This window comes from Fonsecaea multimorphosa, assembly GCF_000836435.1.
Source record: "Fonsecaea multimorphosa CBS 102226 unplaced genomic scaffold supercont1.28, whole genome shotgun sequence".
Taxonomy (NCBI): domain Eukaryota; kingdom Fungi; phylum Ascomycota; class Eurotiomycetes; order Chaetothyriales; family Herpotrichiellaceae; genus Fonsecaea; species Fonsecaea multimorphosa.
The window spans coordinates 1-26,728 of NW_015971662.1; the positions used below are offsets into that span (position 1 = coordinate 1).

General features: G+C 52.5%; 12 protein-coding genes across 12 annotated transcripts; 6 read left to right on the top strand and 6 right to left on the bottom strand.

The window, feature by feature from the left end:
• Positions 1-34: 34 nt before the first annotated feature.
• Positions 35-1,356, bottom strand: Z520_10073 (uncharacterized protein; the record flags this gene model as incomplete). The annotated part of the gene is made up of 1 exon (XM_016780567.1): positions 35-1,356. A coding segment is annotated over one exon (1,320 nt), but the record flags the coding sequence as incomplete, so codon positions are not given.
• A 917-nt stretch (positions 1,357-2,273) lies between these two features.
• Positions 2,274-2,693, top strand: Z520_10074 (uncharacterized protein; the record flags this gene model as incomplete). The annotated part of the gene is made up of 1 exon (XM_016780568.1): positions 2,274-2,693. One exon carries the CDS (start codon positions 2,274-2,276, stop codon positions 2,691-2,693), a length of 420 nt encoding a protein of 139 aa, XP_016628171.1.
• A 16-nt stretch (positions 2,694-2,709) lies between these two features.
• Z520_10075 (uncharacterized protein) lies at positions 2,710-3,646 on the bottom strand (the record flags this gene model as incomplete). Its single annotated transcript, XM_016780569.1, has 2 exons — positions 2,710-2,975; positions 3,043-3,646. 2 exons carry the CDS (start codon positions 3,644-3,646, stop codon positions 2,710-2,712), a joined length of 870 nt encoding a protein of 289 aa, XP_016628172.1.
• Positions 3,647-5,039: 1,393 nt separating this feature from the next.
• Z520_10076 (uncharacterized protein) lies at positions 5,040-5,768 on the top strand (the record flags this gene model as incomplete). Its single annotated transcript, XM_016780570.1, has 2 exons — positions 5,040-5,457; positions 5,509-5,768. 2 exons carry the CDS (start codon positions 5,040-5,042, stop codon positions 5,766-5,768), a joined length of 678 nt encoding a protein of 225 aa, XP_016628173.1.
• A 547-nt stretch (positions 5,769-6,315) lies between these two features.
• Z520_10077 (uncharacterized protein) lies at positions 6,316-7,048 on the top strand (the record flags this gene model as incomplete). The annotated part of the gene is made up of 2 exons (XM_016780571.1): positions 6,316-6,736; positions 6,789-7,048. The coding sequence occupies 2 exons, from the start codon at positions 6,316-6,318 to the stop codon at positions 7,046-7,048; spliced, it is 681 nt and encodes a 226-aa protein (XP_016628174.1).
• Positions 7,049-9,687: 2,639 nt separating this feature from the next.
• On the bottom strand, positions 9,688-11,109 carry Z520_10078 (uncharacterized protein; the record flags this gene model as incomplete). The annotated part of the gene is made up of 2 exons (XM_016780572.1): positions 9,688-10,916; positions 11,007-11,109. The coding sequence occupies 2 exons, from the start codon at positions 11,107-11,109 to the stop codon at positions 9,688-9,690; spliced, it is 1,332 nt and encodes a 443-aa protein (XP_016628175.1).
• A 1,410-nt stretch (positions 11,110-12,519) lies between these two features.
• On the bottom strand, positions 12,520-15,054 carry Z520_10079 (uncharacterized protein; the record flags this gene model as incomplete). The annotated part of the gene is made up of 3 exons (XM_016780573.1): positions 12,520-12,687; positions 12,746-14,563; positions 14,932-15,054. 3 exons carry the CDS (start codon positions 15,052-15,054, stop codon positions 12,520-12,522), a joined length of 2,109 nt encoding a protein of 702 aa, XP_016628176.1.
• A 1,425-nt stretch (positions 15,055-16,479) lies between these two features.
• On the bottom strand, positions 16,480-17,142 carry Z520_10080 (uncharacterized protein; the record flags this gene model as incomplete). The annotated part of the gene is made up of 1 exon (XM_016780574.1): positions 16,480-17,142. The coding sequence occupies one exon, from the start codon at positions 17,140-17,142 to the stop codon at positions 16,480-16,482; it is 663 nt and encodes a 220-aa protein (XP_016628177.1).
• Positions 17,143-18,789: 1,647 nt separating this feature from the next.
• On the top strand, positions 18,790-20,086 carry Z520_10081 (uncharacterized protein; the record flags this gene model as incomplete). Its single annotated transcript, XM_016780575.1, has 2 exons — positions 18,790-18,867; positions 18,923-20,086. 2 exons carry the CDS (start codon positions 18,790-18,792, stop codon positions 20,084-20,086), a joined length of 1,242 nt encoding a protein of 413 aa, XP_016628178.1.
• Positions 20,087-20,479: 393 nt separating this feature from the next.
• Positions 20,480-22,149, top strand: Z520_10082 (uncharacterized protein; the record flags this gene model as incomplete). The annotated part of the gene is made up of 2 exons (XM_016780576.1): positions 20,480-20,569; positions 20,620-22,149. The coding sequence occupies 2 exons, from the start codon at positions 20,480-20,482 to the stop codon at positions 22,147-22,149; spliced, it is 1,620 nt and encodes a 539-aa protein (XP_016628179.1).
• An 860-nt stretch (positions 22,150-23,009) lies between these two features.
• Positions 23,010-25,029, bottom strand: Z520_10083 (uncharacterized protein; the record flags this gene model as incomplete). Its single annotated transcript, XM_016780577.1, has 2 exons — positions 23,010-24,597; positions 24,764-25,029. 2 exons carry the CDS (start codon positions 25,027-25,029, stop codon positions 23,010-23,012), a joined length of 1,854 nt encoding a protein of 617 aa, XP_016628180.1.
• Positions 25,030-25,711: 682 nt separating this feature from the next.
• Positions 25,712-26,713, top strand: Z520_10084 (uncharacterized protein; the record flags this gene model as incomplete). The annotated part of the gene is made up of 1 exon (XM_016780578.1): positions 25,712-26,713. The coding sequence occupies one exon, from the start codon at positions 25,712-25,714 to the stop codon at positions 26,711-26,713; it is 1,002 nt and encodes a 333-aa protein (XP_016628181.1).
• Between the last annotated feature and the right edge of the window lie 15 nt (positions 26,714-26,728).

Genomic DNA, 26,728 nt, shown 5'->3' on the forward strand with positions numbered 1-26,728 from the left:
GGGGGGGGGGGAGAACGTTTCAAAGAGATCATACGATAGAGCATGGACGGGAAATGCTTCCCAGCCTCGTCCATACATCTCCTCCGTGTATATCCAGAAAATTGCGGTTGCGATATATCTGACGTGGTTGTCGTCGCTCTCATACAAGTGTCGTAGATGTGCATGCAGGCTTTGAAGCTTCTTGACCATGACGGGAAGCAAGGCGAATGGAAGTGATTTGGAAAGTGCGGTCACTATTGCTTGTGATGAGCCAAGGGGTAGTTCTTTTCCTGAGATCGGGTTGAAGATATGTGGTGTTAAATAGAATTCTAGAAGCGCAGAGACAGATTGTAGTAGTGTGGTCGGGTTTGATAAGTCTCCAGAGGCATCGAACACGGCGTAAAGCAGGTCCATGAGTTTTGGGGCCAGTCTTGGATCAGAGATCAGATCGTCCGGCGGCACGAGGAGGCCGGCCTGCTTCGTCTCGATGATGATGGCTGCGCAGAGGCCTTGGAGGAACTCGGTCAATCCCACGTTTCCAGTAGGTAGGGGGAGATTCGAGATTAGTGGAACGAGGAACGGAGTTGTAGTCGGGTCTGCGTCTGGATTCCCTAGTATGTACTCGTTTAGACGCCTCGCTGCCTTTGTTCGGACTCGTGGTGGCCACCGGGGTAGATGCGAGCTTGGGTTGCGAGCCAGCGCAGGTTTGGTGTACTCTTCGAGTAACCATCTGTCGAATGCTAGTTCATTACTTTCAACGAGGCCAGCACCATGTCCATCCGCAGGATCGGCACCCGACCATTTGCTGCCCAGGCAAAACAATGGGTTCGCGGATGGTGAGGGCATATAGATCACGCCCACTTCGACCGGGACATTTGTGATTGTCGTTGTTGCTGACGTAATGGGGATCAGAAAGGCAAGGTAGATGAACCAAGAAAAGCAGACAGTCAGTGGTAGATAGTAACTGTCAAATGTCGGACTGCTCACAGCGGGCGTGGCTACGCTGAACAAATATGCCAATGCATTCGGTGCATCTGCAATGGGAATCGTGCTGTTCTTCGGACCAAATTTCACCTCGACAGGCACCATTCTGCGTGGCGAGCCGAGAGATCCTGTGTCAGTACTTAGACGCAGTGGCAGTATGAGCTGGTCCTTGTCAGGCTCTGGAAAGAATTTGTCCAGGACCTTGACGACATCGTGGACTTTGTCTGCGGGGATTCCGTAGTCTGTTGGACTTGATCGACAGCCATGAAGCCACTGAGTGAGAGCAAGGATCGCAGCCTTTGCGTCCACCTTGCCGTCAGAATTCACCCCAAAATTCAAAACGGTTGAATCGAGTTTCCCACCAAATCCCTTGAACGAAGCCCAGGTCGACATTTCAAACGAGAGAGAGTACAGCAATGTCGTCTTCGTCAGCTGAAACCAAGAGAGCTTCCAGTAATAGACGAACCAGCAGAAGTGGTAGCTGAAGCAGGTGAAGACATCGTTCTTTGTCTTCCTCCAAACTCATCTCGCATCTCTTCCTTGCTGTCAGCTTCTGCATAATCAATCACAAAATGACAAAGTGTATCAGCGCGCGATCAATAAGCATGTATGCTCGCTTGCTCTGGCATGGAGGATTTCCACCGAAGATTCTTGCATGAAAGCGGTGTGTTACGATGCGTTACAGAAACCAGAACAGGTGGACCGCGCGACGGCAGCAGTGGCTTGCAAGCACACCAGCTGAATGAAGTGCCTCTTGATGCATGTAGATACATGTAGAAGAAGGATTAGTGCTGGAATGTAATTTCAATCCTCGAAGGTCGACGCTGCGTGGAGAGCTGGCTTGCATGGGTGGATTCGTGAGGACAGCTCAGTACGTGCGTCGTGGAACGGTGTTGATAAAAGCGGATCTAGAACGACTTCACCGGCTGGGATATGGAATCCCTGGTAAGGATCGAGTGAATGGAAGCGCACTGCGGAGACTGGTCCGGCCTATGCCCGGGATGCTACATGTGCCTCGAAGACATTATGACCAGGAGCATGAATGGACCACACCATCGAAGTCGACCGCGTGGTTTAACCAATCCACTTTTGGTAGCCGAACAGGTGGAATGGCAAAGCCACATTTTTATGTCCGAGGCAGTCTATTGCGTTGCATCTGTAAGACATCAAATTGGGCGCTCTTGCTACTTTGCAGCTCTGAATAAAACACGGTAATCCAGCGACGGTCATACAGTCCGTACTCGACAATTCAAGCTCAACAAAACTGAACTGGCGAAGTTTCTCGGCACGGTGACATCAATTCGCTAAGAATGTCGTCTGGTACTGAAGACTTACCGCCTGGTGTTGTCAGAGAAGGCGGGAACAATGTTGCAAACCCATCCCTTCCCATACCGATGCCGGTGAAAATCGATCCGTTTCCAACAAAATATACGTGGACAAACGATACTTCGCTGCTTGATATCGCCACATACTTTGACCCAGGTGCACCAAACCTCGCGGTAGACTTTGGACTCGACGGCCTCCAGCCAGTGATCAGACAGATTGATGGGGATGTCTTTCTGGTCCAAGACAAGCTCGGAAAGTTTTACAAGTGGAGCAGTCGAGATGGTCAGATGTGGCTTTTGGACGGACTTGTCGATGTGAAACAGGCAATGCATGCCATTATGAGAGACAGTGGAATAGTGAAGCAGACGGCCGTATGGAACACAAAACGGCACGAGGGGAACTGAATGGGCAAGCATAGAGTCAAAATGGTTTGATCTTGAGCTTATTCTCTGAACCATGAACCAGTTGTATGTCCCAAGATTGCGTTGTAAAGTCAATGGTACAAGACGTCCCAGGGTTGAAGTCCTCGGGCTTGGGATAGTTGGGACCAACATCACCGATCAGAACATGGAAGATCTTGCTCGGCTTGATTTGGTACACTGAATTGGGACCAGGGATGAAAGAAGCAAACATGCCAACTTTGGAGGTCGCGGACGTAGCAACGCCAAAGCCTACAACGAAATTACCTGATGACCTGGTCAGCATATTCTCTTTGGTGCCTCGACAACCGAACACAGTGGAGCAGGGACCTACTGTTCCTAGCGTCGTCGTAGGTGAAGCCGCCGTGGGTCTGGATACAGAAAAAACCCGGCTCTGCATTGACCGTTGGTATGCCAGACGTGTCAAAAGAAAGTGCGTCTTTATTGCCTGTGATGATGGAAGTCGTGCCGATGGTGGAGTCGGAGGAGCCAACATCAGAAGAGAGTTTGACAGGTTGCCTGTCCATGGTATTTATGTGAACCGCTTCGTCTTGATAGCTGACGCCACAGAAGGCGTAGAAGTTATTACGAGGAATGGTCATGGTTACAGTCCCAGTGGTTGCAGTGACGCCGCGTGCGACTAGGATAGAGTGTGAAGTGATCTTATTGGCCGTACCTTTGACACTGGGGACCTGGTTGTAAAGAGTGTATGTTTGAGTCTGACCGGACTGATTGCTGATGGCTATGGTGTATGTTTCATTGACGTTTTGGGGGGTCGTGGAGCCAAGGGTCTGACTGGGAACCATATTCGATATGAATGTATGTAATATAGGCTCTTCTGAAGCAGTCCGATCCAGACTAAGCTCAGTCGGAGATTCACCATCTGAAGATACTTCATCCTCCGCTCGCGTGGCCAAGAGTATCTTTCCGGACTCCATCCTGTGAAAGCGTCTGGCTGCAAGAGTGTTCAGAACTGCAGCTATACTACAATTCAGAGAGCGAGGGTACTGGACACTGTGCGCAAGTGGTGTCTGGGGCGGGTATTGGTCTGACACTCGGGTTGTAGTTGAAGTTGACGGGATAGAAAGTGAGAAGGATTTCGTTCAGGCAATGGTCACCTGGAAGCTCCTGCCAGCTAGTGCCAGCTGGTGCCAGCTGGTGCCAGCGGCATTCTTATGCATCAGGCAGTGGCAGCATCTTGTTGAACGCGCGGTCAATTTCAAGTTTGCCCTCAGGAGACGCGCTAGTACTATAATGGAAAGGTGCTCGGGTGGTCGGTCGCCACCCGCACAAAGCGCCGGGTGGAGCCTTGCCGCTACAACAACGCCAAAGTCTTGGCATTGGCTTTTCTTTCGTCTTTCAGTTACAACAGATACAGCCTCACGGACGCAGACAAGCACGTCGGTGTGCTAACCGGTTCAAGGCACTCTGCTTCGCTTCCTTGCACGCCTTCCGTCCACGAGACAGACTTTAGTTTCTACATTGACCTGCAAGTCTAAGATGTGGAAAGTCTGGACCACCTCGCGTCCATGGGTGCCAGTCACTAGTCTCAGCAATGAAGAACGCCACAAGCCATATCATCAGCTGAAAACGTCTCCTTTTCAACTGCCGGCTGGCTAAGAGTTTGACCTCCGCTCATCCCGGGCGACACCTAACATCACTGCATCTCAAGTAGCATGGTTCACAACCGAGTCAAGAAGGCTTGACACCCGGCAGCATCCTCGGAATCCACTGTCCCTTCACTGCTCGTGAGTAGTCCAAGAGACTTCAGCATGAGCTGGACGACCAAGGACCCATTGCTCTTTCTTCTCTACGTCGGGCATGGGGCTGCATCTAGACCTGTACACTCCACCAAACTATGCAGATATCCATCGTTTTGCAGTGCACACCGCTCCTTCAGTATCTTTTCATCAGCTCCCGGACTTTACGCCTTCGCCCACCTATACTCCTTGGAATTCCATTCATCAATGCTCATTGGGCGCGTCTCCATACTTCGCGAGACTTTCGAGGCACACGCTGTCACCTTCTGCCTGTGGCAAGCAGATGTCCAGCTGAAACACTTCTGCAAGCTTGTGCTCAAGGTTGAGGGAAGTATCGACCCGAGCCGACTTCTCTGACTTGGCAGCAATTACTTTAGTTCACGTGCTTGAGACTTCAATCTCCCATGATGTTCCACAAGATTTATATAAAGACGAGCCCGTCGCCAGATATCCAACGAACATTGCACACCATCTCAATTGCAGATCTAAATATTTACAGACGGGAAAGCACACCTAGACTTCTCTCTCAGTATCTTTGATCATCTCAGACGACATCTCTTGAACTTTCAAAATGGTCAACAAGTACACTCTCGTCATCAAGAACTTAACTGGAGCTCCCCAGAACTACAGTTTCTTTTCCGCCAACCCCGTCATCTCCGGATCTGCCACTGGTCCGATTTGGAGCAATGTTCTCAAGGCTGCCAACAACACACCAGACGGTGGCACTGCCACTCTTGAAGTCTGGCACAACTACTACGCTGTCTGTGGAAGTTTCGATGGAGATCCAGCAACTGGTGCAAAGGTGAGTATCGGCAAGTCAGTGGGCATCACCCTTGGTACCGAGACGGCATTGGGCAGCACTATCGCTTTGACGGTCGTGGACGGATCAGCTTGTGACCTTGGACCTCCAACCGACCCAGGAAACGGCAAGATCGGCAATTTTCAGCTCACAACAGGTGGCAAATTTACTTTCCAAGATGCTAAGAACAGTAAGTCCAGGGACCAAGATGTAGTGGAATTGAAGCTGACACGATAACTAGATAACCTGCTGGTCGGCATTGGCACTTCCAAAGACGGGAATGTAGCCTCCGCACTCGGGACTTTCATCCCAATGCCGTCATCCACGTACCAGATACAACCTTCGGTCATCTACTACGTGTGCTGCGGCTCCAAGTTCGAGGTCGGAGCAGCTGTTAAGGTTGAGCAAATGGGCAAGACCCTGTCTGTCAACTTCGACCTTCGCAAGACCAATTCTGTCACCGTGAATCACGATGCACATCAGAACTTTGTCTTCGCTTGATCAACGGGCATATGGATAGATAGCTTATCACGGTAACCAGTCAGATGGAGTGAGGCAGTAGAAGCCTGAGGAGTGTTTCTTAGATTGGATGACGAGATCAGCAGAGGAATACCGAAGTCTTGAGTCCTGCCTTCCTTTCTCCCTCTGAAGCCTTGACGTCCGATCCTCGCGTACATGCGACTAGCATGGGTAATTTCTGCATCCAATGATTCAATTGTAGGATGATGTGCTACAGACTTTCCACTGCCACCATCGTTGTGCGAGGAACGTGGCGCTTGCCGCTTCACATGTGGGGTACTCATTACTGGCCGTCGTAGAGATCCTTTCAAAATCCTCTCCCACTGGTGGCACCAGCTAAATGAGTGCATGCACAGTGCGCCTTTGCGACAAATTAGCCTCTTCACCTCGTGACCACCACGGTGTCAGTGCCGAAAAAAAGGCGGCTTGACGTGTATATATATGAGTCACACAATGCCCCCCATCTTTGAAATTCTCCTACTTGTCCAAAGCCGAAGCAAAGGTTCCCTGGTTACACTCCTCATCCAGAATGGCAAACGTATACAAGATAACAATCGCGAACCAATCCGGGAAGCAACAAAGATACGCCCTCTTTGCCGAAAAGCCCGCCGTCACCGGCACCCCACAAGAAGGCCTGCAGCATGTCTTTGCAACGGCTCACACAGCCAGCGATCAGATAGCCTTCATCGAGATCCACCGACAGTACTACGCCATGTGTGGCCTTTTCGAGTCCTGTCCTGGTCGAGGTGTGAACGTATCGGTCGTTGAACGACGCGAAGTCACACTGGGCATCGTACATATGGATGGTACACAGAGTCCCGGAACGACCTTGTCGATGACCGTCATCGATGGTGTCCCTCAGTTTCGACAGGAGATGACCTTGAAGTCCGCTGCAAACGCTTTCGAGATCGATACGGACGATTCATTTACATATGAGGAAGCCGTCAAGTGTAAGATGCTGCGTTCCCGAATTTTGATGGACGAGAGACTAACAACTTCTAGATAACTATGCGATCGGTGTAGGTGGGCCGGCTCGGGGTGGTGATACAGGTGCTATCTTCACCTTCACGCCGCATCCGAACACTGTGTATCAATTATCCCCGACGAACACCTTCTTGGTCACGGCCACTGAGCTTGAGATCGGGCAGTTGGTCGATCCTAGCACTCTGGGTAAAACGGTAGAGGTTGATTTCACGAAGGAGGTCAGTGGGCTGGCCGTCATCGTTCATGGCGTCGATGATAATCTCGTGATCCAGCATTAGTGTGTTGCCATCGCCCACGTTGCTTTTCTCTTCGAAAGTGCGAGGTCGGCTTCCAAGACAGTCGTCAAAAATGATTTGAAGGTGGAGCAGACATGGTTTCCTGCTCGTGTCAACCCTGAAGTCCTGTGCTCATTACTTGCCTAAGGGATTGGCTGAGATTGAGTCTAGATCCAAGGCGTGAGCTGATTTATTTTCCCACTCAAGAACCAAACAGTTCGGCCGTAAACTGTCATGTGTTCTGCTTGTAGGTCGTGTCGTTTGTAGACTCAAGCTGAAAGCTGAGAACGTAATGTGAGAATCTCAGCCTTTGCTATGTTGTACAAAGCATGTGTAGGTTCGGAAGCGTGCAAGGATACATACTGCATGAGCTGCCGAGTCATCCTAGCAAAGCCTGTCTACCCACTTCACTTGCACTAGTAACATCACGCTACATCATCTTTCTCGTGGCAGTGAATTTCCACTATGTCCTCGTATCATGCTGCTTAGGAAAGTCGGAAGAGTTTGGCGCCATCCGATGCGTTTTGCTTGTGAAGGTGTCCACAATATGCCAGTACGCTGACAACCTACAGACGACCGGTCAAGCTGACGCAGAGTATAAACCGAGGGAAACACACGATCTGAACATGCCCAATCGTTCATACCATCGACCTAAATTCGTGACAATCATCTCAACCTCAACCTACAGCAAAGATGCCTCGCTTTTCGATCAAGGTCAGCAACAGGTCTGGCGCGACCAACAACTATGTCCTCACCCAACAGCTACCCGATATCACTGGGGGCTGCGTCAGGCTCATATCCCATCATCATCTCACATGGCAAATGTCCCAACGGAGCGTCTGCCACATTCCAACTCGATCGTCCCACCAAGTACTATGCCTATGCCATTACATCCGATGGCAACCCCCAATCATGGCGGGTATCAGCACGTCCATGGACCGATGACGTTCGCGGCGTCGACGTTGACATGGGGCGAGCCAGTCGTAATGAAAGAAAATAAAACGGCCCGATTCGCGCCGTACTTCATTTTGTCTGTGCTGTTCGAGGACCGTTACGGAAAAAGGAGAAACCCGGCGGACTGCGCACAATCACGTTCCTGGTGACCGGTGCAGAAATCGCCCCATGCACTCTCACGCGCGAGCCCCCAGAAGCATATTTTGTAACTGCGCAAAACTTTGTCGAACAGGAGAGGACGGGTCATTCGGTCGTAGTTCAGCTCAGTCCCAGCTTCAATAGGTTTGCTGACCGGGATCGCTATTCACATCGGCGTTCGCAATCGGCTCCCAGCCGTTCCCCTCCGCTTCATCAAAGACTTCCGCCGCGGTTTTCTTCCTCTTCGGCATTGGGAAACAGCGAGCAGGGCAGGAAGCGCCGAAGGAAAGACGAGCGTCGAGAGGGAAAGGAAAAGAAGACGATTAGGGAGGGAGAATCAAAGTACAACGAGAAGCTAGTACAGTACGTTTAGATAGTCAGAAAACTAGATAGAAGGAGTAATTCACACGATAAGTAGAGGGAGGGTAAGGGGAAAATGTGAGGACCGAGAGAGAGAGAAGAGGGGAGCGGGAAAGGGAGAGAGGACAGTGAAAGAGGAAGAGGAAGAGGAAGAGGAAGTGAAACATTGTACTATAGACTAGGGGAATTCAGTTAACCCTAACGAGTATTCGGGGATTATATATATACATATATATAATACTAGAGACGCCCCATGAAGGACGTACGCACTGAGAACTTAGGTATGCAATATCGTCTGCAGGGTTAAGCGGCAGGCCTGGATTTCAAGCAGTTGCACTTTTCAAGTTCCAAGGTATCATTACAAAGACTCAAGCCGAAACCAGAATGTTCACTCAGTTGAAATTAATTCTTCCTGAGCAAGAAGAGGATCTACGTATGCTCGGGCATGACATGCACGGCGGTTCTTTTTGTTTACCACCTAGTAGACATAACCCGAGGTGTGCTCGCTCACTATGGGAAATGGACTCAATACAATCAAAAATCAAACTCGACCGGCCTGGCTCGGAGGAGTGATGAGACGGACCAAGGTCCCCTTGGACGTCTCGTCGGGCCTAGATACACAGGCTCATTCCATGCAATGTATTTCCCACCCGCTCCATCAAACGCCCGTGAGAGATAGAACCACAGTCACAGACTTTGCATGACCCTTGAAACAAAAGAACAAAGAGACATAAACCACTCATTAAACACATGCCAACAGCCAGCCAGTCAGTCCCATCAGATTGGCACAGAGTCTAAGGATGATGACGTCTCGGCCTCGATCGACATCCACAAGTAGGATCTAATGGGATCCAGGATATCATCAGCTCATTGGGCGTCATGTCTGTGACCCGAGTGTGGGAGGGTCAACAGCTACTGATCAAGTCCGCGGGACATCAGTGCAACAGTAGGGGAGGATGTCGTTGCCGGTGCGATCCTGTCGTAATGGAGGATGGCAGCATCTTCCAGACGCAGTGGGCCCGTAATGGCATAAAAAGATAGGATGAAGCTCGACGCCCCTCAGATCGGCTGCATTGTTTTAGCTCACGGCATAGTAGGGACTTCTTGCACGCCATTTCTCAAATGTAAGAGCGAGATGACAAGCTCACTGGACATTGTCGGCAACATACGGCAGGTGGAAGTTCCGGTGTTCACAACTCCTGCAGCGCAAACACGTTTTGATCGCCAACAGAAGAGCAAGGACTGCCTACGTCGACAGCATTCTCGAGCTGAAGATCAGCTTTCTCATTCTCATCCTTTGCACTCTCGCTTTCCCAGATTTCGATTTCGACGTCACCATCGGCGTCGGCACGTGCAGAGTGCGCGTCAGTAAATGGATAGCCAGGGGCTTCAGCCTCGTCAAGTAGTGTGTCTCCAAGTGGGTTCGGTGCGGCAGAGCTTAGTATCTCAGCAAGGCTTGGTGCGTTTAGTTCTTGGATGACCTTTGCAGTTGACGACAGTGAAGCGCTGGTGGTGGGTGGTTGGAAGGTAAAGTCATGACGCTGCTTAGTCTCGTCGCCTTCGACATCAGTTTCTGCCTCCTCGTCATCATCTTGCACGAGAACCACACTGGTGGCATCAAGGCCTTCGGCATAGAATTCTGCTGGATTGAGATCTGCAAGCGGGCTTCTTGCTTCATCGTCATTCATCTTGACTTCTTTCTCCTTGGCCTTTTCGGTGGCGGCCACGGCGTTGGCAGCAGCAGTCATAGACCTAGTCATAGGTGCAGTTACCTCGTTGGGATCAATGTTCTCCTTGCCTCTATCAGCAGACGACTTCTTGTGCTGACTCTTGCTCTCATCATCACTGATATCCAGTCCCGTCGCGCTCTGTGTCATGGTCCATTCGTTCATGCGGTAATCTTGCGCCTCCTCGGTCTCCTCATAAATGTCGAAGAACCATGACTTGGGCTTACTGGTTTCGATTGTAGCCTTGTTGAGCTTGCGGGATTGAGCACGTGCTTTCTTTGTACCATTCAAGGCGGCGGACAGGGACAGAGATGGAGAATGGGTGGCACTAGAAAAGGGAGGTGGATTGAAACGCTTCCGCGACTGAAGAAGAGCAGAGCGTTGACGTATTGGCGAGCGGCCTGCTGCAGGTGCTGAGGCAGGTGTAGTAGATGGCTTGACAAATGTATCAAGGCGTGGAGTAGAGACAACAGCGGTACTGAGACGAGGTTTGGATGGTGGGACAGTGGTTACGTTCAAGGAGTAGCGATGTGTCTTTGCAAGTGAGACATCCTCATCGAAGGAGGATCTCTTGCGTTTGTGCAGCGAGTCCAGAATGCTTGGGTCAATGTTCTCGCTGTCTGAGCCTCCTTCGAGGTCGGGAGAGACAGCTCGTCGCTTCAGTGAGGTCGGAGCAGAGTTCGGTGTGATAGCTGAGGGGAGAGGTTAGTCTAATAGGTCTCCATTGAAGAGACAAGGGTTGTGGTCAAGCCCTCGACGCGAGGAAGGTGAATGCCACTTACCATTTTGTCGATTCTTCACACTTTGCAAGCTTCTCAACTTGGATTGATTCAAAATGCCAAATGGCTGACGAGCGGGTGTGGTGATTGGAGCTAGAGCAGCCATTCTGATGGTGCTTGCTTCCTCAGCCTCTCAGGCAATGTTTTGGTTGAGTAGAGTGAATGTCCGATACCAATGTGTGGTAGTCTATGGTAGACCTGAGCTGATGTCTCTGCAGGTGTCAGTCGTCTGAGTCTTGGTGGGGATATATCATGCATTAGAATGCACCCAGAGAGCTGTGAGAGGAAGGAACGTTGGGCAGCAGAAGAGCGGAAGAAGAGGGTATATGGCAGTTGAGGGAGCTTACCAGGCGCTATGACCAAGCTGGCGCAGTAAGGGAGCCGTTCTGGACGCGGGGTCAGTGGTTGAACGCGAGATCCTGGGCGAAGAGGGAAGAGGTACGAGTAAGACAGGTTAGGTTGGGGAGCTACTGCAGGTCGGCGAGCAGATGAAGAGGATCACGACGCGTCCTCAGGCAGCGATTGGGTTGTCGGGGGCGACCGAGGGCGGATAGTGAAGTGCAGATTGTGCAGAGACAGGGAAGTGGGAAGTGGGAAGTGGGAAGAGGGACGAAGGTCGAGGATATGGGATGATGTTGATCGGGGACGCGTCAAGTGGAGTCTGTGTGAGAAGAGACGCGACGGGCGGGCAGCGGGAAGGTGAGTGAAGAGGCTGAATGAGGGCCAGCAATTTCCGGAGTGAATCTACGTGCACACGAAGGCATTCAGCTTCTCATTCACTGTGCATATGCTGATAGAGGTGAATATTGTCGTTGAGTGTTCTCTGTTCACACCATCAACTCATTGCACTGATAATGACGACCACGTTGGGTGTTGATTCTCTCTCACTTGTCCCTCATGTCAAGTCTGTACCGAGTACCAGAGAACGCGCCTCCCATTGGCCTCGACCATCGACCGCCTTGGCAGCCCGGACCATGACCTCGATGGTTTCACTTTCTCGCCTGCAACCTCCAAACTGCAAACCCCCCTCCAATCGACACCAGCAAGAGTAAGGCTGATGAAGGCAATCATGGCCTCGTCGCTGATACACTCCTTTGTCGGCCATATGCCCGGCCAACCTCGCCACTCCCGTGTTCTTGACCGGGACACAGCTGACACCTGGAAATCCGCAAACAGATGTCTCACCTCAACATGAACGCGCGAAGATATAACCGCCGTGTCTTCTCTGGCTTTCTGGTTCTATTAACTCTGCTTCAAACAATCTCTGAGACGAAGACTGCTCCTTCTCCTCCCCGTCATGCAGCCCGTAGGGACATGGGCACGAGGCCGGTGCAAACGAGAGCTAAGATGCCGGCACGTCATCACTGGCCATGGCCGCCCAGGGTCAATGTTGGTCAATGTTGCAAGCACAGACTCGCTTGCCTCTGCAGCTGCGGAGTCTCGTGGTTGTCCATTGCCCAATCTACATCTATGGTGCTACCTGGTTTGCCAATTCCTGGTTCAAACCTCCTCGACACTACAGTTTCGCCTTTGGCTCGGTCACGTCAACCAGGTTCTCGTCCTTGGCAAACTGATAGTAATAGTTCAGACTCTCGGGATTCAGGAGCGTGCCAGAAGGCTTGATGACTTTGCCCGAGACGATCTGTTTCACAGGTAACTCGACCTTCTTCAGGTTGACCGTCGTCTGAAGAGTCCATTATGTCAACCACTCGTCTCTGATAAGCTAGGTGCAGGGCACTTACCGGAATTTCTTTGGTCTCAAAAACAAATTTGGGCACATGCCTGGGACTGGTGGCCTTTCGGATGGCCTCCTTGACTTCTCTGACGAGCTGAGGCGTGAATGCATGACCCGGCTTCATCAATAGGAACAATATCACCCTCTCATCTTGGTCTTGCGGTCTCCTCTGCCCAATACAGATGCTGTCGCTAATTTTGTCCGCAAACTTGGCTTCGATGATGCTGTATATCTCGGCAGAGCCAAACCGGACGCCACTGGGGTTCAACACGCCATCAGCCCGGCCCAGGAACATGACTTGTTTCGTGTCTGGATGGATCATAATGAAATCGCCATGTGTCCACACATTATCAAATCGTGCAAAGTAGCTGTCAAAGTAGCGCTGCGGGCCATTCTCCCCCAAAAAGGTGATGGGCATCGTTGGGAATGCTTGATTCGCGACCAGTTCGCCAGGCACTCCATCTTCGACTTCGACTCCTTGACGACCCTCGACGGTCTGATCGTACACCTTGACCGGGACACCCAGAGAAAGACACTGGCAACCGCCAACATATAGTGGCAGAATTGGATTGCCTGTCCCAAAGCACGCTGCGAGGTCAGTTCCGCCTGAGATGTTATCCAACTGTACCGAAGGCGGGAACCCTTCGTCATAGACCCATTCGAACAGTTGATCCGACAGGACCATACCCGTGCTGGTGATGACCTTGAGATTGCTCAGATCTGCCACTTTCTTGGGTATGACGCCGTTGGTCTGCAGTGTCTGCAGGTATCTCGGACTGATACCCAGATGCGTCACCTTCTCTTGTGCCACCAACTTGAGCAGATTTGTCAGGTTGGGCACAAAGGGACTCCCGTCATACATGACCATGGAACATCCTGTGATCAAAGACTGCACGCTGGCCAGATACATGATCCACCCCGTCGTGGTGTATTGCAGTTGTCTCGAGTTCGCGTTGATGCACCTGTGCAGCCTGTACTCTTTGTGGCCCGAGACGACGACCCCTCCGATCGCATGCACAATGCATTTCGGCTGCCCTGTCGTCCCCGAGGAATAGACCACCAGAAAAGGGTCTGCAAAGTCCGTGTCCTCAAACTCCAACTTGTCAGACTTTGCGGCAGAGATGAAATTCGCCCACGTCCTGGCTCGCGGCACGCTCGAAATATCCGCGGGCGAATGCTGGAAGCGAGCTTGCGAGATAATGCCTTGAAACTCGTCCACACCTTGCATTCCGGCCATGATGTCCTTCATCTTGGGCCGCAGATCGATCTTCTTGCCATTGTACACGGCCCAGTCGTCCATGAACAGATATCGAGGCTTGATCTGGGTGAGTCGATCCAGGATCCCCTTGACGCCCATGTCCGTCGAGCTACTGCTGAAGAGGGCGCCCAGCGTCGTCGTCGCGAGAAAGACTGTCAGCGTGTCAAGACAGGTACTGGCCACCAGCGCGACGCGATCTCCCTTCTTGACTCCGTGAGCCCTCATCGCCTGACTTAACCTGCCGACCCTCTGCCTCAGCTCCCTCCAGGTGACGCGCCTGATGGGCTCTAAGAAGCAGCCTTCCCGGACCTCAATGCAAGCAATCTTGTCGTCCGCCTTTGCGGCATCGATGACCGGCCGTCCGTCCTTGTCGCCAGAGAAGAGGATGTTCTGGGCAAAGTTCATGCGCACGCCCGTGAACCAGCGCGGGATGGAGTCCATGCGGGCGGATTCGTCGACGACGGGGTCTGGAACGGTGCCAGAGTAGACGATGGGGAAATATCCGAAGACATGGCGCCAGAAGGCCGATCGGTGGGTGACGGAGAAGTTGTACAAGGCGTCGTAGTTCTAGTAGAAAGTGCCGAGTCAGTTCGATCCAATTCGAAATCCAAATCAAACATGGCTGCCGAAGCAGGTCTGCCATTGTTATTCGCTCTGAGAACCCGATCCAGCACGCGCAACGATCGACAACGTTCCCACAAAGACCATATCCCAGCGTTCAATCCATAGCTCAACCCCCGCATGGGGTAGGTAAAAAAGCAAAGAGACCGAAAACAACCCCAAGAAGACAAGCGAGCAGTGCGTAGGACGAGGTCATAACGTCCCATTTCCATCCCCATTCCCTATCCATATCCCTCTAGGTGCCAGAGTTTCCACAGCAAGCTGGATACCTAGGGTAGACAAGCGCAAGTTGTGGAAAAACTTTAATCACATACCTCGAATTTCCTCCCCGTGGCCCTCTCCAAGCTGAGCTTGAACTTCCACATATCTGTGCTCTCCGGGTCCGGATGCTCCCACAGTTTGCGGGGGATGGGATGCTGCGGCGACGGCGACGTCATGTTGACTCGATTTCGCTGGGCGGAGATAATAGGTAGCTGGTCCTTCCTTCACCCCTTCCTCTGATGGATATAGGACACGTATATATATATATATATATACGTATGTATATGAATATATACACACACTCGGGGATGAAGTGCCGTCTGACCGCGGGCAAAAGTACTTCCCTCGCCACTGTCGTAGTTGTGGTAGTCGTCCCGTGTGCGTAGCAGATCCGGGTATTGATTGATTGGGAAGCAAAGTTAAATGCGGCGGAGATGGGCAGATTCAGTCGTCAAGGCCCGACCGTCACCCGGTGGAAATTGTGAGCGCTGCGAATCAGGGTGGGAGTTGAAAGAAATTTGCAATGTTCTCTCTTCCTCTGTCTCACGTACGAATATATTCGTCTCTTGTATATACTGTGCTGCAGCACGTCAAGTGTGCGATGGTGTGGTGGAATGGAAGGGAGATATATCATCTACGGAGGGGCGGCAATCACATACCGAGTGCGTGGGACAATATTTTAATAAAAATGTCCTCCGCATTCAAGTTCGAACTAATACCGTGGCCCACCCACATTTACATCTCATATATTACCTGCACCTCCGGACCCGGTGGAAAGCTGTGTTCTGAAGGGCGCGTTTACCTCCCCATTAAGCAGCCTAGCAATCGGCGGTGCTACCAGGCTCGCTCTTCAGTTCCAATCACGAGCTGCTAATGCCAGCTACAAATACAACAGCCTCGGTATTGCCCCATAAGCAACACAGAGACGGGGCAGTGTGGGGGAAAAGGGCGACCCCAAGTGTCGTGCATCGGCTAGGAGCCCTGGTTCTTCCGCGAACCTGGACGGCTAAGGAGTGGCTCTCTGGCTGTGTGTGGCTGATTAGAATCAGCCCATCTATCTCTGACAAATGCTTGCACTGTTGCAAAAGGTTCCGAGGTCCAGGCAGAGAAACCGTGTTCGCGTGGACAGGTATTCAGCGAGTCAGGAAAACATTTCTGTGAACGATACAATGGCGGAAATCATATGGAGGCCCAGAAGATTCGCTTCCGAAGTGCATACCTTTGTAACTCGTACGGGTTCAGCCCTCATTTCGGATCCGATCAGGTTCTGTAGTTGAGGCGTCTGGTTCCGTCAACGAGAGTCGGACACGGTGCTCGGCCTACAGCAAACTTGGCTGGCTCAGGTATAATAATACAACTGTGTTGGTTGGGTTACTATCCACGTATCGGCAGGCTTGCCACCTCCTTGGCCGGTTCACCTGCCCAATGCCCAAGTACCTAGGTAGGTAAGAATATCCCCGACGCACTGGTACTCGAGCAGACCTGCCCCTAGCATTCTTATTGCCCTTTTCCAGTGTTGTTCGTTTTCGCCACCGCCGTATGAACTAAATGAGCATCTTCCGTGTTGCTGCGTCTCGGTCTTGTGGATCCCAATCGCGCCGTTATACTCTGGTTGCGTTGGATCGAATATCGTCTATCAACTGCGAAGGTTCATCGTAATTGGTGCTGGTGCTGATTTCGCACCTGGACTTGCAGTGCAGAGGAACTGGAGGGGTTGGGATTGGATCTGCTGAACCGGGGCCAGAGATCACGCGCGTATGATTTGGTGACTGTCGTTGATTATGATCACCACTGAGGGTGGACCGTTTGGCCCATTTCCTCAGGGTGGCCAAAGTGACCGGAAGAGCGATAGACGAGCTCTCCCGGCCGCTGCTCCTCCTGGACCTTTTCTTGTCTGCATGATCTCTTTCCTCTTGGCCAACGACGGCATTGAGAGTCACCATGTTTGCTCTTCGCCTCTCCACGATGGGGTCCTCGACCAATGTGAGGCTCGATCGGGACGATGCAGAGGCAGATACAACCTGGGTACGTTGCGTGTCTTCGATCTCGGCTGCTAGCTTCTCGATGAATTTTTGATCGCCGCGTTTGCTGCAGCATCTGGCTGAGATCAACCCGCCCAATGCCGAGAGCAAGGCGAACCCGACAATGCTACCGAGGACAATGAAGAAAATCCAGTAGCTGTGTTCTCCGGCCTCCCTGGGTTCGAGGGCGATTCCCTTTCCTGCCGAAACACTTGGTGTCGGTCGGATAGGTATAACTGGCATGGCGATGGGTGGAAGGCTGAGATGAGGTATCGAGTGGAAGGCTTTTAGGAATTGGAGAAAAGGGGACAAGCGAGTGCAAACGATGTTGGGGCTCTAAGCTGGAGAGCAGTGCGTAGATGAGCTCCCCAGATGCAGCAACAAATCACATAAGAGATATGACAAGCGACGCAGTGCAACAGTAACGGTACAAAGCGATGAAACAATAGCTTGATGAGAAGAGGCAAGGAAGAGAATGCTCAAACAGACTCAGACTTTGAAGGTCAGGAATAGGAGTTGATTGCGCCTGCCAACATTGTAAGTGTCCAGAGCTCTTGACCTGCCTCGACCTTTCCCCTTCTCTTGTCCCATTTTATGCCGAAACTGGAAGCTGGCCTTTTTTGGCGGATATGTACACTGTGGCCCAAATCGTCGGTGGCCACTTTCCAATATGTTTTGATCGGAAAAGTTTTCATGTCTTTCAATATGTAGTCTTGAAGGAAGCGAAGACGAAAATGTGTTGCTTTTTATTCCAACGACGCAGCGTCTCTCACGCCTGGGTCCAAAGAGCTGTTTCTTCTTCTTCTTTCGGTTGGGTCGTCTCTCATTTCGACACCGGGACCGACAGGGTGGGATGATCGATGGCGCGGCCATACCTGCGAGTAAAAAGGTTAAGTACTAGACGACATGGCGAAGTCATGGGGTCGCTCAATGGCTCACATTTGTTGAACTCCAGCCTAACCGGAAAGCAAACTCGTGGGCTAGAAGCTCACCAAAACCCAGCATCATGCCGTTGACGAATGGCAGGACGAGGTTTATCGCAGCTCCTCTCAGTATCGACCATATCGTCGGCGGCTGATATATTACAACTGGCTGCGTGCCATTATTATCTGACGATTGAGGCGGTGAAGAAGATGGCGGTGACAGCGACGAATATGGCTCGGAGTCAGAGGGAATGGTCAATTGAGAGCCCGACAGATCTTGTGGAGGTGAAGGCGATTGATCGTGACGAGAAGCCATGACGGAAAGTGTGAGGGTTCGTTGTAGAAGGGGGAACAGACGGTGACGAGATGTGGAAGAGCAGTCAAGAATTCCGCAGTCGGCTATTCATTCTTCATCAAAGGAGCGACATGAATCGAAGAAGGTCGAGATATGTGTGGATTGCTCCTCTTCGGAGCTCGACAAGGGAGCTGATGTTCGTTATACTGATTTCTAGCAGGTTGAATGGAAGCTTTCGGTAGAATTGCTGTCGCTTCAAAGATGTTCCAGGCACGAGATTCACGGCCCAACAAATCAGGATCTGGCAAGGCTGCTTAAGTAAGAATGAGCTATGCCCAGAGTCTCCCGATCAGGGAGCCTACTAGGCTGCGAGCAGGTGCCAGTCTTGCCTAGTAGCCTGAGGCCGGGGGGACTTGGGGGGGCTAAGTAGGCGACCTCTTGTGACGTACATTCTCAGCTGCCTCGTGGGTGCCTCGCAAACGCCGTCTTTGGTCCGTTTACACCTGTTCAGTTCACCAGTGATTCTCTTCACTGTCACTTTTCGATTATCTCGCTTAAGGCAACACCCAGGGATCAGTAAATTCTCGCTACCGTTACAATCTTTACTATTTTGACATCTACCACTCTGCTTGTGCGAATCCTCTTCTCCAATCTCCAAAAGTTCTCACCACCATGGCGAATCCCGATCCTGCAGAACAAAATGCCTTGATTGCGCAGTTCACTGCGATCGTGGGAACATCTGCTCGACAAGTAAGATACCCGACGTCGTATCGGGTGTAAGTTCAATTGCTAACCGTTCACTTAGGCTCATCAATTCCTTGCCGCAAACGATTGGGAACTCGAGGCTGCCGTGTCGAATTACTACGCCGCTCAAGAAGATCACACCGAGGACAATGCCGATGATTCAGACTACGTCGATGAAGAGGATGCAGACTCCTCGCATCAAGCCCAATCTCAACCCCCACATCCTGCCTATGGCGCAGGCCGGAGACTGGGGGAGGGTCCTACAGATTCCCAACCCGTGCCCGTTGCCGCTGCCTCAGCTTCAGGCTCTTCTCAGCCCAAAACCAACCCATCTTCGCAGAAGAAGTTCGCCACTCTCGGTGACTTCTCTTCAGGCGGTGCTAACGGTGACGACTCGGATGATGACGATAAACAAGATCTGTTTGCTGGGGGTGAAAAGTCAGGCTTGGCAGTGCAGAATCCAGACGACCTGAGGAAGAGAATTCTGGAAAAGGCTCAGAAGCGCGGTCCTCCGCCGAAAGAGGCTGCTCCCAAGAAATCATACTTCTCTGGTTCAGCACGCACCCTGGGAGGTGACGATACACCCTCACGCGAGATCCCCGCTGCACATCAACCTCGTGGAAGAGCCGAGAGAGTCGAACGAGTGCTGCATTTCTGGCAGGATGGTTTTAGTATAGACGATGGGGACTTGTACAGATTTGACGACCCTAGGAACGCTGAGATACTCAACTCGATCCGGCAGGGACGTGCACCGTTGAACATTATGAATGTCCAACCAGGCCAGGAAGTGGATGTGGAAATCAAGCAGCATGAAGAGAAGTATGTCAAACCGAAGAAGCAGTATAGGCCATTCGAAGGATCCGGTCAACGTCTTGGGAGCCCCACGCCTGGAGTGCCATCGATGCCTGGAAGCTTTACCTCAGAAACTACGGCACCAGTACCCGCACCCGCCTCTGCAGCTCCTCCAACTACCGAAGTGGACGAGTCGAAGCCAACCGTCACATTGAGGATCAGTCTAGGCTCGGGTACGCGACTGACTTCGCGCTTTAACACAACCCAGACGATTGGAGACGTGTATGACTTCGTTCGACGAGCCGAACCGGGCGGCAGAGACTTTGTTCTGCAAACCACCTTCCCCACAACAGATCTCACAGACAAGACCAAAGTGCTCGGGGACATGGCAGAGTTCAAGAGGGGAGGTGCTGTTGTTCAGCGATACATCTAAATCAACGCGAGCATTGCATCACCTTGGCGTTGTGACTGGAGACGAGCTTCAGGAACGGACTGGGCAGGAGCGGCAAATTCTTGAGAGCTGTCGGGGATATACTCCAGGGTGAGCGTAGGAAAATCAGCATGGCAACAACCATGATAAAAAGCTTCTTGTGATGGAGAGATTAGAAATAGAAACACCGTTTCAAGGCAATCTGCTTGCCAACATCCAAGCTCGCAAGGTCGACGTGCGGTGCAGCTTTGATGCGGCTTTGGTGCGGAGGACTGGTAAACTCGGCGCACCTGCCTTCATACGATGCCCTGTAACTTTTTATGCTCCGATCCCATCTGCAAGCTGTGACCTGATATTCCCGCGTGCGACACTTTCCACAGCAACACCGTGTCCAGCATGTCAATATCCATGGGGTTGAGGTGGTCAGGTCGGGAGATTCGTAGGGTTCAAAGAAAGGTGGTTGTCGGCGCCGGAAATGGACGATCCGTACGAAGCTGCTGCGACTTGTCAATGGATCTGAACACTAACTGTGACAGTTCTCCCATTACACCTTGAATTCTAGGTCCATACGAAGACTAGACCCCTACTCAAGTCGATTGAACTCGTCGCAGCAGGTTCGATCGCTTTCACTCTTTGGCTGGGGCTCTAGCAAGCCATCCGGCGAAGTTGCACAGCCCTCTCAACCGACTCCTCCGCCAGCAGCAGAAACCACTGCGCAAGCATCGGCACTCCCCTCGCAACCGACAATTGAATCAATACGAACAGTCAAAGCCTCGCACTCCACCTCCGACGCTGCTGATCCGGCAATTCCCACCACGGCCCAACCAGATGCTCTGCAAAGCATCGAACAGTCGGTTCTGCAAAGTCAAGACAATACATCCGCAGCAATCGCGGCAGCCAGTGATGCACCAGACCTAGCCAGCGTCCCAGAAGGCCTTGGATACCTGAAGGATGTCTGTGGCCTTGACTTCGGCTATGGTCCGACTGCCCTCATGCAGTTCTGTCTGGAACACATTCATGTAACGGGCGGACTCTCCTGGACGGCATCGATACTAGCCCTTGTGTTCCTCATCCGAAGCTCAATTTTTCCGCTTGCAATCACGGCGTCAGACATGACGGCCAAATTCCAAGAAATCAGTCCCCTCATAAAGCAGATCCAAGCAAAGAGTCAAGAGGCTTTGGCAAACCATGATCGCACTACGGTCTTGGAGGCACAGATGCAAATGAGAGAGCTCAGGAAAGACGCAAAGCTCTCTTTCACAAAGATGTTCCGCCCCATATTATTTCAAATTCCCCTTGGTTATGGAGCATGGAACCTCCTAAGAAGCTGTTCGAATTTACCCGTGCCGGCGTTCGAAGCTGAACACTTCCTATGGTTAAGTAACATAGCCGTGACTGATCCATTCTATATCTTGCCTATAGCCACTGCAGCACTCACTTGGCTCAACTTAGCCACCACTCAAAGATCCAACAGTGGACAGGCTCAGCTTCCCGGCATGGGCGTGGTCCGAAACATTATTCCTTTCATGACGGGCGCCTTCCTTGCATTTCAACCAGCCTCCGTTCAGATCTATTTCCTGGCCAATGGCTTTTTCACCCAGCTGCAACTTAGCGCCCTACAGAACGAATCTTTCCGACGTCTTCTGAAGTTGACCCCGCTGCCGCACCACAGATCAAGTACCACCACCACTCCATATTCACGGATGAACGTGCAGCCGACCGTGATTACGACCACTGCTCGAACCACCAGCGCCCGAACCACCACCGCTGCCCCTGAGCCAACTCCAGCAGCAGATCGCAGCTTTATCGACAAAGGTGTTGATTCCGTGAAGTCCGTGGGGAAGAAGGCGTGGCAGAGTGTGTCTGGTGCCTCCAAAGAGCAAATGGAAAAGAAAATGAAGGAAAAACAAGTGGAAAAACAAAAAGAGGCTGCAGCAAAATACGAGGCCCAGCGAAGGCAGGACCTAGAAATTCAGCGGTCGTACCGAAATGCGGTCGCCAGCGGACAAGTGCCTAATCGAGCTTCACCCTCGACTCCAAGAGGAAGGAGCGAGAAGCAAAAATAGCGTCTTCTCTGACGGAGAGACTGCTGGGGATATCTGGAAGATCATCACATTTGTTTTCCATTCGAGAAAGCAAGTTTCGGCGTGCAAGCGATGGTCGCCAGCCTCGATTTGCATCAGTTATTCCGCCGCAACTTGCGCCCTCTGGCACTACGCGATGAACTGTCTGTGCAGGCAAGGAGCTTGGAACAAAAAGAGGTCGAAAGGAGTCTTTGAACGATTTAGGTGATCACATCAGATGAATGTACAGAAGACCCAGGGCAGGCGCACCCGATTCTCAACATCCACTTTTGACATGTGTATTAGAAGCTTTCACCGATCATCGCGCCCCGTTTTGCCAACTGCAAGGCGTCTGTCTGACTAGATTCAATGGATCTTTCCCCATATGGGTGTTGACGTCCAGGCGTATGTATAACTTTACTCAACCAAGCCACGACAATGGGATGCAGAGGATTATTGGAAAAGAAAAGTCATGCTTCGCATCGAGAAAGACCTCAAAAGACCAAACGTATACCTTCTTGTACAATTATCGAACCGCCGAGGGAGGAGGGAGGAAGCCATATTGGGGGATATATTATGGAGTATACTTCAATTCAAAAAGTCTCACCTCCTCTCCTCCAGCCCAACCCCCTTTTCAACCTTCAGCCTCAGCCTCGTGCTCGTGCACATTGAACGCGGTATGTTCACCGTTCACCCTTTTTTTCAGTCCGCCATCTGCATAACTACCATGTCATGTAAGTATGAGTAGCTCGTGTCTTTCTCTCGCCTTGTCTCACGATTATGAGTTTCCGTTTCTACTTCTCCCTCTCTCTCTCTCTCTCATTGATGTGTTATGTGATTATATTTTTCATTGCACTCTCTTCTCAATGCCCGTTCGCAACGCCATTACCGTTTGCGGCCCCCTGATCGCGATAGTACGGTTTAGGGACGTTGTCGTAGTACGGCACAACAATCCAGTCCTTGTCGTCGGTCTTGCCGACCATGCTCTTGGTGACCTCCGTGATGGGGTCGCGCGAGACAATACAATTAAGCAGTCCGGGCCTCTTTTCAGCCGTGACAAGGGAGCGGAGACGGTCGCGGACCTCGTCGAGAGATTTCTCGGCGATGGCGCCTCCGCAGTTGAAGCCCTGGGCGACAATGTCGTAACGGCAGCTGGGCGAGAGGCTGGAGACGGCGCGCGTGGGGTCTTCGTTGGCGTAGAGCAGGTCCTGGCCCGCCACGGACATGCCCCAGAAGTAATTGTTGAAGACAATGGTGAGGACGTTGAGGTTGTGCCGCGCGTACGTGTCCAGCTCCTGGATGTGGAACCCGGCGCTGCCGTCGCCGTGGATGTTGACTACCAGCCTGTCGGGACACGCCAGCGCCGCACCCATCGAGTAACCCCAGCCGTTGCCCAAGAAGCCCAGGTAGCCCGTCGACACGAGCGCGGTCGCCGGTCGTGCTCGCTCCAGGTGATCCATCGCCCACACGCCGGCCTCGCCGCCGTCCATGATCACGATGCTGTCCGGTGGGAGGGATTCCATGATCGTCTGCATCGCAAAGTACGGGTGTAGGCGCCCGTCAGGCCGCACAATCTCGTCCCCGCTATACTGCCTCTTCATGGTCTTGCACCCGTGGATGGCCTCGAGCCAGGACTCGTGCTTTGGCAGGGAGTTCTCGGGAATTTTTCCCAGCACCGCGCTGATGAATTTGTTGGCGTCCGCCACGATTCCCAGGTCCACCGCGTGCGACTTGCCAATCTCCCCGCCATCCAGGTCGACCTGGACCAGTTTGCATTCCGAGTTGGGCACGATGGCGCCAGACCTTCCCCCAAGCAGGAACCCCGTGCGCGCGCCCAGCAGCAGCACAAAGTCGGCTTGTTGCTGCTTGATGAAGCGCAACTTGGCCAACAGGCCCGAATGGCCGGCCCGGAGTGGGTGGTCAAATGGGATGGCCGGGCTATACTTGTGCGAGTAGAAGACGGGCGTGTTTGTGGCCTCGGCCAGTTTCAGCAGAGGGCTACTCTTGGGAGAGTCGCGGTCCGTGGTCCGCGCGGCGCCCGTGCCCACGACGATGGCCGGGCGGCTTGCCGCCTTCCAGAGCGAGATCAGCTCGTCGATGGCGGCCGGGTCGGGGCTTGGTGAGATGGCCGTCGGTCGCATGACGGACCCATAAGCCAGGGCGTTCATTCTGGGCGGGTGGAACAGGATGTCGATGGGGAAATCGACCACGACGGGGCCCGGGATGCCCGATATCGCCGTCTTGTACGCGTAGCTGACGATGCGCGGGATTTCTTCCACCGTCGTGACCCGGTGCGCAAACTTTGAGACTGGCTTGGCCAGGACCACTTGGTCGTGGAATCCCTGCAGGGAATTCGTCTCGGCCTCGCGCAGCGGCGGCGACGACGTGACCATGAAGATTGGCGAGCGGTCTGCGAACGCCGTGGCAAGACCCGGCAGCGAGTTGCAGAATCTGCATACAGACCACACCCACGGGTTTCCATGTCAGCATGTTCTCTTAGAATTCAAACCAGAACAAGGTCGTCCAATTCTATATGGATATTGTGTTACCGGCGAATGGGGAGGAGGAGCCCTGGTATGTTGCGGATGAACAGATGGATAAAAATACAGGTACGTACCCGCTGTTGGCCGTCACAAAGCAACATCCCACTTTGCCCGACAATTTGGCATATCCCTCGGCCGCCTGCACGGCCGTGGTTTCGTGTCGACTGTCGATCAGTCTGATGCCAGCCAGTCGACAGCCGATCAAGAAGGCGTCTAGATGCCCTCCATGCAGACCGAACGAGACCTCGACGCCCAGCTGCGCCAGGCTCTGAGCCACAAGGTCGCCGCCGAGAAATTCGCGCTTCTCAGGGATCTTCCATTTCAATTCCTGGTCGGCCATGGTGTTGGAAGGTTATATGGACGTCGTGACAGGTTGTGGTCTGCGTGTGATGACTTGTGCGAGGGCAGCTGTTCAGGGCTGGGATGGGGGCAAGTTACCATGGACAGACCACTGGAATACCGAAACCTCTAGGACCTACCTCTTCCCTGTTCTTATATGTTTTATGCAATAAGAAATGATCCTCGACCACGGGTGGTAACCCTTCACGCCTCTCGAGGCTCCTCCAATGCGGCATGGACGTTTGGCGACTCGAGTCAAGCCGGTTGACTAACAATAGTCTAGTCTCATCAGAAGGGATTTGCGGGGTCTGGATGCGATGCTGTGGCCTGACTCGTCCAAACCTGACTGTTTGGTTTGGCTCTGTTCATGGCTGGATGCCCACCCAGGCAGTCCGAGGTTGGGTCTCGGGATGAAGGATTCAATGCGGGGAGGGGAATTGCTCCTTCTGTACAGTCAACAAAGTCCCACTAATATTCGCTAAAAGGGGGCCACAGGGAAGATAAACGGTAGGATGAACGGTTGGAACTATCTTCTAGATAAGTTTGTCCATTTGGTGAGTTCTGGGGAAGTGGAGACCTTTGAGCACACGCGATACGATTGAGACTCTCCTCCGTGGCAGAGGGATCAGAAAGACTCGGTATACTATACAGAGTACTCACGGGACCCGACGACCAAAGCAATCATGACGCCGCCCATCATCCTCTTCACCTACGACATATCCGTCTTTGGAAGGAAGATGGACTGGTACTTTACACTGAGCGGCCTCAAGTACTTCCACTGCATCGTGCTCAACCGTCTCCCGCGGCCCGTCCTCGAAAAGCTGGGGATCCAGTACCGTCGCATCCCTATCCTCGCCATCGGACGCGACATATACTGCGACACGCGGATCATCATCGATAAGCTTGAAGAACTATTCCCCGAGTCGAGGATTGGGAGTGACAGCCCCTTTGAGAAGGGTCTGTCCCATCTATTCGAGAACTGGCTCATCGACGGAGGCCCCTTCTGGAGGACTGCAGGACTGATCCCCCCGACCGCTGAAGTCATGCACGACAAGGCCTGGCTGCAAGACCGCGCCAACATGTCGGGGAGGAATTTTGACATGCAGACGTTGGGGAGTGGTCGCGCAGAGGCCCTCTCTCACGCACGCATGTACTTCAACCTGATGGAAACGGAACTACTCGCCGACGGCCGACAATATCTCCTCGACACCCCTGGCCCAACCCTCGCCGACATTCACGGCATCTGGACTTTCGACTGGACACTCCAGGAGAAGATGCACATGTACGAGTATCTCGAGAAGGAGGTCATCGGTCCAACACAATTCCCCAAAACGTTCGCGTACGTGGACCGCTTTCGAAAAGCCATCTCCCAAAGACAACACCAAACCGGCATGCCGGAAGAGCTGTCGAGCGAGGAAACCATCGAGAGGATTTTAGCGAGTGAATTCTTCGAACCTGAAGGCGCAGTTGACCCGCTTGATCCGCTGAAACTCGACAAGGGCCAGATGGTCGAGATTTTCCCTGTTGAGTCCGGATTCACGCATCACGACAAGGGCGAACTGGTCTCGATCGGAGTCAAGGAGGTGGTCATTTCGAGTAAGACGAACGTGGGCGAGGGAAGGCTGAGGTTGCATTTTCCGAGAGTTAACTTCAGGATTCAGCCGTTGGCGGAATCGAAGTTATAGCCCCAGTTGCGTGGT